The sequence below is a fragment of the Mandrillus leucophaeus genome, unplaced genomic scaffold (genome assembly GCF_000951045.1).
Source record: "Mandrillus leucophaeus isolate KB7577 unplaced genomic scaffold, Mleu.le_1.0 Scaffold1170, whole genome shotgun sequence".
NCBI classification, from domain to species: Eukaryota; Metazoa; Chordata; class Mammalia; order Primates; family Cercopithecidae; genus Mandrillus; species Mandrillus leucophaeus.
The window spans coordinates 84487-95874 of NW_012099988.1; the positions used below are offsets into that span (position 1 = coordinate 84487).

Sequence of the window (11388 nt, forward strand, 5' to 3'; positions counted from 1 at the left end):
TGGTGGCGCATGTCTGTAATCCCGGGAGGCAGGGGTTGCAGTGAGCTGAGATCAGACCACTGCACTCCAGCCCCAGGCAACAGTGTGAGACACTGTATTAAAAAAAAAAAGAGAGAGAAAGAGAGAAAGAGAGAGAGAGATAGAAACTATTCGAGGCAGAGGAACCAGCAAAGCTAAAAGCAGCATGGCAAATGAGAAACAAGGAGGCATGTTTGAGGAACAAGGAGGCCCGTGAGGCTGCAGTCGAGGGAGGAATGGGAGAAGTGGTGGGAAGTGGGACCAGAGAGGTAATGTGTGTGGAGGGGGAAGGCACAGACAGTAGATACCTCATGGACTATGAAACAACTTGCTGTATTTAGAGTCAGGTAGGAAGTCAGCGAAGTGTTTTCAAGTAAAATGGTTGTGATTTTAATATAAGTAATCTAGCTGAGACAGGATGATTTGTTGTAAAAATGATTGTAATCTGGATATCTTTAAAAGTAGAGTCAATAGGATTTGCTGACAGATTTGATGTGAGGAACAGAGGTTGTGGAAATGAGAGGGGTCAATGTTTGAGGCCGAGGGCTCCCTTGATTAGGTCCAGACTTAACTTGCCTCACTGGCTTTAGTCGCTTGCTTTTAGCTGGTCACTTGCTTCTAGTTTATTTTAAGATTTACATAGCTAAAGGTCACATAGCTAAGCAATATATAATAAAACTTCCACCAGTTTCCTTATAGATAACATCTCTCACATCTAGATCACTGTGGTAATGACTGCTTAAGTTCTTTTTCAGGAACTAGGGTCAACTCTTGTCCAGTTCAAGCTAGCTGAAACCACTGGCACCCAACTGGACCTGCATGAATGTCCAATGGGTGACCTTTGGATGTCACAGTGCCCAAAACTCCACCCTCAGATCATGTTAAAGACACCATTTTGTGAACATTTGTGCTATGAAGAGCCATGAAGTTTGATGATATTTGAGCAGATTACTGATTACTGATTATCTCAGTATCTTTTTTCCTACCCCAATCACATTTTCCTACACCTGGGACCACCTCACTCCTCTATCCCATAAATATCCCTAAAATTTTATTTTCAGGGAGATTGATTTGAGACCTGTTCTCCTGCTTTCTCACTTGACTGCCTCATAAATAAACTCATTCCCTGCCACAAAACTCATCGTTTCAGTGATTGGCATACTGTGCCATGGGCAGAACAGACCTGGTTTGGAACCACATGGACTCCAAGCTTCTGGACTAAGCAAATGGAAGAACACAGTTGTCATCAACTGACAAGAGGAGCCTGCAGCTGGAGGAGGTCAGGTGTACAACAGGGTTCATTTTCTAAAGTGTTGCATTGGAGCTTCACATTAGCCATCTGTATTAGGCAGGTCGGGATATCAAAACAAAATACTACAAACTGGGTGGTGGCAAACAACAGAAATGTATTTTCTCACAGTTCTAGAGGTTGGAAGTCCAAAATCAAGATGCCCTCAGGGTTGGTTTCTGATGAGGCTTCTCTTCCAGATCGTAGCCATCTGCCTGCTTGCTGTGTCCTCATCTGGCCTCTCCTCTGTGCATGTGTGGAAAGGGAGAGAGTGGGGTAGGGAGGGAGGGAAGACAGCTAGTATTTCTCCCTCTTTTAATAAGGATTCCAATCTTATGACATTAGGCCACCACTCTTATAAACACATTTACTCATAATTATCTCCTTAAGGGCCCTATCTCCAAATATAGTCACATTGGGGGTTATGGTTTCAGCATATGAATGGGTGTAGGGCACAATTCGGTTCATAACACCATCAAATGAAGCTGTAGTATAGGTAGATATATGAATCTGAAGTTTGGCATAGAGGTGCTGGCCAGGAATGTAATTCAGAGAGTCTTCAGAATATGGTTCGTATTTAGACCCATTAAACTAGATACTAACTAACATCTATGGGTCTATGTCACTTGATTTTTGACAAGGGTGTCAACAGAGAAAGTTCAGTCCTTTCAAAACGTATATCCAGTTCAACACAACTGGATCGACACCTGCTAAAGAATGAAGTTGGACCCTACATTACAGCATATACAAAAAAGTAATTCAAAATATATCAAAAGCCTAAATGAAAGAGCAAAAAATTATAAAACCCTTAGAAGTAATTATAGAAGTACATTTTCATGACCTTGGAAGTCTCACTGTTTTGTTAAATATGATATGAAAACCAAAAACAACAACAAAAAAATAGATAAATTAGACTTCATCATTAGAAACTTTCGTTCATCAAAAACACATTATCAAAAGAGTTAAAAGACAATATACAGAATGAGACAAAATATTTGCAAATCATATATTACATAAGGGTGTAGTATTCAGAGTATATAAAGAACACTTACAAAAAGACAAATAACCCAATCAAAAAATGGGCAAAAGACTTGAACAGAGATTTTTCCAAAGAAGACAAGTAAGTGGCCAAAAAGCACATTAAAAAATGCACAACATTATTAGCTGCTAGGGAAACACAAATCAAAACCACAGTGAGATGCCACTTTGCATTCCACTACGATGGCCATAAAGGAAAAAAAAGATTGTAAAAAGTGGAAAATAACAAGTGCTGGTGATTATGTGGAGAAACTGAAACACAAATTGCTTGCAGAAATGTAAAGATGGTTTAGCTGCAGCAGAAAAGTTTGCTGGTTCCATAGTAAGTTGCTCATAGAATTTCCATAAGACCTAGCAATTCCACTCCCAGGTATACCCAATAGAATTAGAAACGGAGTTCAAACAAAAACTTGTAAGTGAATGTTCATAGCAGCTCTATTCACAATAGCCAAAAGGTAGAAACAACTCAAATGTTCATCAACAAACAAATCCAAATGTCTGTCAACAGATGAATAAACAAAAGGGGGTAGAGTCATAGAATGGAATATTATTCCTCTTTAAAAGAGAATGAAGTACTGAACATGTTACAACATAGATGAACCTTGAAAATACCATGTTAAATGAAAGAAACAAGACACAATAACATGTATAAGTCCATTTATATGTAATATCCAAAATAGGCAAATCCATACAGACAGAAAGCAGATTAGTGGTTGGCAGGGCTGGGGAGAGCTGGCAAATGAAGACTGACTGCTTGATGGCTACAGGTTTTCCATTTGAGGTGATGAAAAAGTTCTGACGCTTGATAGAGGTGATGAAAAAGTTCTGACGCTTGATAGAGGTGATGAAAAAGTTTGTGAAAGAACTTAATTCCACTGACTTGCACACTTAAAATAGTTACAATGATAAATTTATATGTTATCGGTATTTTACCAAAATAAAAATAAATTGGTAAATCTAACTTATTAAGAAAAACATTATCTCATCACTGAGGTATACACCAATAATAAAATCAATGGGTTTTTTTTTAGCAAAAGAGTCTGTAGTAGCATGTATCAAAATTAACAGAATGAGCAAATATCTCAGACTATCCCCCCCCACTACATGATAGACTTGATTCTTACGCTCCGTAAGCAGTTTGGCAGTATACAAACCTAAAATAATATTCTAGTCATAAAAAAGAAACAATTCCGTGTGTGTAATACAATGAAATTATAATTATCCAATAGGGAAAGAAATCCCAAAAGCTTTTTTCCCTCCACTTTTACTCCCCTGATATATACCATCACCCTCAGGCTCCCTCCTGAAGGCTCCAGGGCTTACAATCAATGCCTCAGAATTATAAGGACTTTACGTAACACTTCACCCTTTGGGGTCTGCATATAATTTCTCATTCTGGAAACACCATGAGCCATTCTCACTCCTTTGATTATCAATTTTCTCACAAAATATTTTAAGTGCTTTCTTCTAGCTCAATCCCATTGTGATTTAAATACTTAATAATGTGTCCTTTAGACATGAATTTGAACAGAATCTAACACGTCTGCTACCACCGACTTAGAGATTTCCACTATTTGCGGGGCTTTAAAATCCCTTGGCTAATCTATTTTTTCAGTGCCACATGCACTGAATTCATGACTGTTATCAGTCTTTTTAATAAAATATTGCGCATTTTACAACATTTCCACCCTGCATAAATGGAGATGATGTTGCTAGCTCACCATTAGTAAGTGACATTTTGGATTTTGTCATTTGTTTGTTGTTGGTTTTATGGTATTTAAGATAAACTGGGATCTCAGACTTTCTGGTAATTCCAGTTAAAACTGATGAGCACTGATCCATTTAAGTGATCTGATTTTCTCATGTGGCCTTTGATATTTTAGCAGGTTGCCTATGCTCTGGGATACAGTTTGTGACTGCCTAGTTAACTCAGACAAAATTGGAACGCAAGATGTTTCCTTAACCTTCAGTATGCTATCTTTGTCTTAATGGCACAGTGTTTGGGTTAGGGTTGCATTTTGAAAGGTAAGTTTTTAATTGTGACAATTTTGGTGAATCTCTGTGGGTAAGCAAACCTCTTCCTTTACTGAAAATACTATTTTTGTACTAAGAATCTGAATATCTTCGGCATAGCTCCAGTATGACTAAGCAGCCCTGGGGCTTTGGATAAGTTGCTAAACATTTCTAGAAGTAGATCAGATCACCACAAAGATCTCTTTTTCCTCAAAAATTCTACTAAACTATTACCTCATGAGTGATCTTGTAGTTCCTCTCTCACCATCATTTATACATTTTCTGCATGTTATCAACTGTGAGTCAACAAAATTTTTATCTTTCCACAGATGGGACATAATACTTACACCCACGGGTCATAATGCAGTCGTCAGTTGAACCTGTTGTTTTTCAGCTCATCAGCGGTGACTCTGTATACAGTACACCCACTTTGACTGTGTCATGACTCAGTTGTACCTAACTCTCCCAATCCCAGTTCATCTTTTCTTTCTCACATTCATATGATGAAAACACTCACGTTCTGACAGGTCTCAACTACCTCCCTGATTTGTTTGTTGTTTTGAGACAGGGTCTTGCTCTGTTGCCCAGGCTGGAGTGCAGTGGCACAATCATGCCTCATTACTGCCTTGATCTCCTGGGCTTAAGCCATCCTCTGGCCTCAACCTCCCAAGTAGCTGAGACCACAGACACACACAGCCACACTTGGTCATTTTATTTTTTTGTAAAGACACTCTCTCACTGTGTTGCCCAAACTGGCCTCAAACTCCTGAGCTCAAGTGATTCCCCCCACTTCAACCTCCCAAAAGTACTAGGAATACTAGGAGGCCCCCGGCTTGCCTCCCTGATTTGGAGGAGGTTGGAATTCTCCAGGATGCCTTCTCCCACAGTATTAATGCTTCCCTGGCCTACTATATACAGGCCAGATGATTGTCTCAGTATTCTGATACAGTAAGTCCGCACTGGGACAGCTTCCACATGTGAATTTTAACAAATGCCTGGAGTTTTCTGAGCCTTATTTCTATACATGCACAATGGAAAACCTACCTGTATTTTAAAAACTGAATGCACATGTCTGTTCATGTCTATTTTGTTTAATTGACTTCCAGTTACAGGGATAGATAAATTCTACTCTCTGGGATTTTAAGAAGGCTGACAGTTAAGTTCACAGCTGCTCTGTTCCCCAAATTTGGGTGAATCCTAACTATAATAAATTGATTCTTCTTTTTAAAATACAGGCTAGAATTAATGTTTTTGCAAAGAAGGACCCCAGAGGTCTTCAGGGACATCTGAAGCACACTGAAATTATCCAATTTCTGACTTTATGCACTGCCCCTGATAAATCGTGTTTGTTTTATTCCAACTGTACAAAAGCAGAGGATATCTAGACCCTTCTGCACGCCTCTGGCAGTTCCAAGAGCTCTTTCCTGACAACACTACTGAAAGTTTATGCTGAGTCCTTCCACCTGCCTTCATATTACTCTAGTCCTGCCTCTTCCACCCCACAGAACCTTTCTAGCAACCTGTTTCACGATGCACGTCCATGAATATTAAGGGACTACTGTGTATCAGACACTGGGTTAGACACTGGGGACCCAGAGGTAAACAATACAAAACTGTGGCTCCATGGAATTTATGATCTAGTGGAGTGAGACAGGTAGCAGACAAAAGAAATAAGAGTAGTTTATTTGTTATAAGATTATTGCCTTATATAAAAATAATTCAGGAAAGAGAAAGAAGGGAATTGTAAGGGTTTTCAATATTATATAATACAGTGAGGGAGGGCCTCAGTTAGAAGGTGACTTTTCAAAAATGGCCTGAAGAAGGTGAGAAAGGGGGTGTGTGGGTGTCTTGGGGAGAAAGCACTGTAAGTATAGCAAACTGCAGCTACAAGCCTTGTACCAAGACAATGAGGGTGTTGAGCAGCAGACTGACATGATCATATGTTTTAATGTAATCCTCTGATTCCTTTTGTAGGAGTGAGGGAAAATTTCACCTTTGTCCTCTGAAGTTTCACGGAAATCAACTGACAAAAGGCAGATTCATAGGAGAAAAGACATACACATTTATTTAATCATAGTTTTACATGACAGAGGAGCCTTTAGATGAGGATCCAAAGATACAGGAAAAACTTCCCAATTTTATGCTTAGGTTCAAAGACATTTGGACAGCCATGTAGAAATAAGACTGAACACGAAGGGCATGATCAAATGCTGATGGACTGAGTGAAGAAGCCCAGCAAGACCCATCTGTGAGGTTCTTTGTGGCCTCTCTGAGCAGTGTTCCTTTTTTCTTGGTAAGGAGTAAGACCTGTCTGGAATGGAGGTCTTATGATCTACAATCCAGTAACGTAGGTCAGATAATTTATTTATGGCTGGTTTTAACATAGAAAGGTGGAGGGAAAGTTAGAGTAACATTTTTAGGTTTCATGACTGGCTTTGAATTTCTATGGCTAACCTCGGGGAAGAAAGAGCCAGGGACAAAAAGGCAGGAGAAAGAGAAACTTTTGCTTCTGAGACCTTCATGTTGGGGTATCATTTTCTGAGCCCCAACACTTTTTTGAGAGTACTTGGAAGGGGAGCAAAGGAGAAGCAGAGAGATGAGTTAGAATATTAGATGAAAATTCAGATGATAAATGATGGCAAGATGGGCCAGTAGTAGCAGAGGTGGTGAGGAGGGATAAAAAACTGGACATATTTAATGACAGAAAAAAATTGCAGATGATTGTGGAATTTGAGAGGGCACAATTTTAATGCCTGTACAGTGGTTCATCACATGAAAGACCACTCTGTACCTGACTAACCCTTTATTGTTAAACATTTAGGTTGCATGTAGATGTTGTTACTACAATATTTCAATCTAAAAAAAACAGTGCTAAGGATTTTGCATAAATGTCCATTTTCTCCAGACAGTGAACACCCCCTAGTCTTTTACTATACAGTCCAAGTTGGCTGTGAGGAAGATAATGCAGTGCCATCCACAGAGCTGTTGAGTGGCTGCTTTTGAAAACAATGGCTATAAAATTTATTTTTAACCAGTCATGGTAGTGCGTGCCTGTATTCTCACCTACTGAGGAAGTTGAGGTGGGAGGATTGCTTGATCCTAAGAGTTTGAGGTTAGCCTAGGCAACACAGTGAGACTGTGTCTCTAAAAAAGAATAAGATAAAATGAAATAAAATTTACTTTTAATGTTTGCTAACTAATGTAATTGCTTGTCTCATGCCCGGTATGCCCTGTGTTCTTCCCACAGGTGGCCTTTTGCCCCACCCCCAGCATACAATGATGGAAATAGCCAATGTGAGTTCTCCAGAAGTCTTTGTCCTCCTGGGCTTCTCTGCACGACCCTCACTAGAAGCTGTCCTCTTCATAGTTGTCTTGGGTTTTTACGTGGTCTCAATCTTGGGCAATGGCATCATCATTCTGGTCTCCCCTATGAATGTGCACCTCCACACGCCTATGTACTTCTTTCTTGCCAACCTCTCCTTCCTGGACATCAGTTTCACCACGAGCATTGACCCACAGCTTCTGGCCAACCTCTGGGGACCACAAAAAACCATAAGCTATGGAGGGTGTGTGGTCCAGTTCTGTATCTCCCATTGGCTGGGGGCAACCGAGTGTGTCCTGCTGGCCACCATGTCCTATGACCACTACGCTGCCATCTGCAGGCCACTCCATTACATTGTCATTATGCATCCACAGCTTTGCCTTGGGCTAGCTTTGGCCTCCTGGCTGGGAGGTCTGACCACCAGCATGGTGGGCTCCACTCTCACCATGCTCCTACCACTGTGTGGGAACAATCGCATCGACCACTTCTTTTGTGAGATGCCCCTCATTATGCAACTGGCTTGTGTGGATATCAGCCTCAATGAGATGGAGATGTACCTGGCCAGCTTTGTCTTTGTTGTCCTCCCTCTGGGGCTCATCCTGGTCTCTTACGGCCATATTGCCCGGGCTGTGTTGAAGATCAGGTCAGCAGAAGGGCGGAGAAAGGCACTCAACACCTGTTCTTCCCACGTGGCCGTGGTGTCTCTGTTTTATGGGAGCATCATCTTAATGTATCTCCAGCCAGCCAAGAGCACCTCCCATGAGCAGGGCAAGTTCATAGCTCTCTTCTACACCGTAGTCACTCCTGCACTGAACCCATTTATTCACACCCTGAGGAACACAGAGGTGAAGAGCGCCCTCCGACATACTGTGTTAGAGAACTGCTGTGGCTCTGCAGGCAAGCGGGCCCAAATTTAGAGACTCCAGTTCCTTCTGAAAAGGAAGATCAAGTTTACATAGAGCAAACTGACCTTGGAGGACGGGACACTTGGGATGTCGTTGGGATGTCGTTTTTCTTCCAATATTGTTTGAGCTCAAGGTAGATGGAAATCTGAAAGGAGTGTGCTCACACTATTTCCAGACCAAGAAAATACATTTATTGTTTGTTAATTATCGTAGTTTTGTGAAATTGCCATTGTTGGTTTTTGCTATATATACACATGTTGACTGTCATCTTGTTTTGTAAATTCCTTGCGTTGTTATACAGCTGTTTCTCAGTATCCGAATCGGGTGGATTCCAGGACGCTCCGTGGATAATAAAACTTTGACGATGCTGAGAGCGCACGGGGAGACCGGAGCCGGCCTGTTTCCCGGCGCCCCTGGAGCCCTCCCAGCCCTCGGCTCTGCGCCTGGGGTGAGCTGGTCCCAGGACAGGCCGCGGCCTCCGCCTTGCAGGCTCCGGAGCCCTCACTGTGGCTCCCCCGCCCAGCCCAGGCTTTCAGGCTGCGGCGAACCTCTTCCTACCCCACCTCGGGGGCCTGACGACAGCGGCGGCCTCCCCCAGCCTTGATCTCCCGGTCCAACCCTACCGGCCCAGACCAAGATCGCGCCGAGCTGCCGGGATTCAGCGCCTTTGAGTGACGGCGGTAAGCAGGGAGGAAGCCGTTAGGCTGTGGAGGGCGAAGAAGGTGATCCAGGGGAGCGGGGTCGCCTGCCCGTTTAGGCCACGGAGCCGGCAGGTCCACATTCTGGGCGACCTCTTTGTCGCAGTTGGGCGAGACCTACTTAGTCCTGAAGGGTCGTATTTCCAAGACATTTTCATATTCTATCCATTATGTGTGTGCATTTTATTACTTCTCTATAGAGTTGACAACGCTAAGCTTTTTTGAAATGTCTGTTCCTTCTAGATGTTCTGAAGTACCTGATATATGTTAAAATTAGAGATAGTAAAATGACATATTTTGTAAATAACTTTTTGTTAAAATTCATACGAAATGTTATTTTGTGGGGGGATGGCATGGTGTTTGTGGACTAGTTCAAGGAAGGAGGGGATAAGAGAGGTGCAGAGAGCTCTACGCCAGTGTGCTAACAGTGAGGCGAGATTCACCATTGTTTCTTATGATTGTGCATTTTCTTTTACTTATCTGTGTATACAGTGTATCTAAAGGACAAACGAGTTCTAATTTACAACACCCAGTCTTTCGAGATGTTAAAGAACTTCTGTCAATAGAGTAACCTATCAATAGAGTTCACCTCTCTCTCTATATATATATTTAGTTTTTAATATAAGGAACTATGACTCTCTATATTCTCTCATGAAACTAGTCTACTTTGGTACTAGGATCTTCCAATTCACTGTATTAGTCAGGGTTTTCCAGAGAAACAGAACCAAAAATATATGTAAGAGAGAATATATACACAAATACACACACACACACACACACACACACACACACACACACACGGGACAGAGAGAAAAAAAACAGTAAAGGAGATCGAGAGTTAAGAAATGGGCTCACATAATTTAGGGAACTGGCAAGTCTGAAATTTTCAGGGCAAGCCAGCAGGCTGTAAATTTTGACAGCTGTTGATGTTGCAGCTTGAGTTCAAAGTCTGGAGGCAAAATTCCCTCTTTTTGGAAGCAGGTCAGTCTTTTCTCTAAAGGCTTTCAACTGATTGGATGAGGCCCACTCACATTATAAAGGGTAATCTGCTTTACTAAAAGTCTGATTTAAATGTTAATCGCATCAAAACAGACAAACAAAAACAAACAAACAAAAATAAACCCTTCACAGTAACACCTAGGCTGGTGTTTGAACAAAAAATGGGCACCACAGCCCAACCAAGTTGATACATCACATTAACCATCACACCAAATCCAAACTTTCAGTGAAATGAAGCAAAATTCTTCAATTGGATTATTATGCATCATGTACAAGACACTCTCGAGTCTTGGTTTCTGGACTCATGTATCAGGTTACGGTGGCTGCAGGTTTAGGGCATACACTGCAGCCTGTAGGAAAGTAGTCCTTATTTACACAGTATTGTTTCTCAGCTTCAATAACTAAACCTTCAGCAGGCCATTCCATCATTCAATAAAGCCCATTCCATCATTCAGTCAAGCCCACTGCTTCTGAATATTGAGGTATGAAGTAAGAATCATGAATTCCAAGGGCGATTCTATTGCCACACCCCTTTGGCTGTGAAACATGTTTCCTAGTTACAGGTGACATTGCAGGGGATGCCATGGTGATGGTTAAAGCTTTGTTCATTATGTAAATGGTTGGGGCATGGAAGACAAAACGGTCCCCAGAATATTATTCTGTCCCTATAAAGACTAACATTGCTTACTCTATGCTCAAAAGAGTCCAAAGTAATCACTATGCTACTAGTCCAGCCAGACACCTGGAAATAGTGCCAAATTACATGCTAACCTTGGTGAGAGAAATGTCATAATGCTGTGCCCATTCATAGTTTCCATCCCTGCTTCCATGTTCAATTTCTCATAGGCCCAGTGAGCAAGCCTGCTGGCAAAAGAGATTGACTGATTATCTACTAGATGAGTCATCTTATCTACCATACTATCAAGATCCATCTCTGCAGTGGATGCCCTCTCCATGGGCATCTATGTAAGACAAATATCTTCATGATCTGTGCACTTTACAAGAAATTCTTCAATGTCCTCTTCTCCAGATTTGCCTGCCATTAATTTTCCAGCCTTGTTCTTCACAAATCTCTCACCAAAAAAACCTGTTATCCAATGCTCCTAA

The 11388-nt window shown here is 41.5% G+C and overlaps 2 protein-coding genes across 4 annotated transcripts in view; one reads left to right on the plus strand and one right to left on the minus strand.

Moving 5' to 3' along the window:
* The window catches only part of GCSAML (germinal center-associated, signaling and motility-like), an 86267-nt gene that overhangs the window by 44685 nt on the left and 30194 nt on the right, over positions 1–11388 (minus strand). The window contains exon 3 of one of the 3 annotated variants that reach the window (XM_012000834.1): positions 1437–1552. The exons of the other annotated variants lie outside the window; for them this stretch is intronic. The gene's annotated coding sequence lies outside the window, so the exon portion shown is untranslated. The remainder of the gene's footprint in view (positions 1–1436; positions 1553–11388) is intronic. 3 annotated transcript variants of the gene reach the window in all.
* On the plus strand, positions 6373–8596 carry LOC105554358 (olfactory receptor 2C3). The gene is made up of 2 exons (XM_012000816.1): positions 6373–6704; positions 7605–8596. Exon 2 carries the CDS (start codon positions 7634–7636, stop codon positions 8594–8596), a length of 963 nt encoding a protein of 320 aa, XP_011856206.1. The 5' UTR covers positions 6373–6704; positions 7605–7633.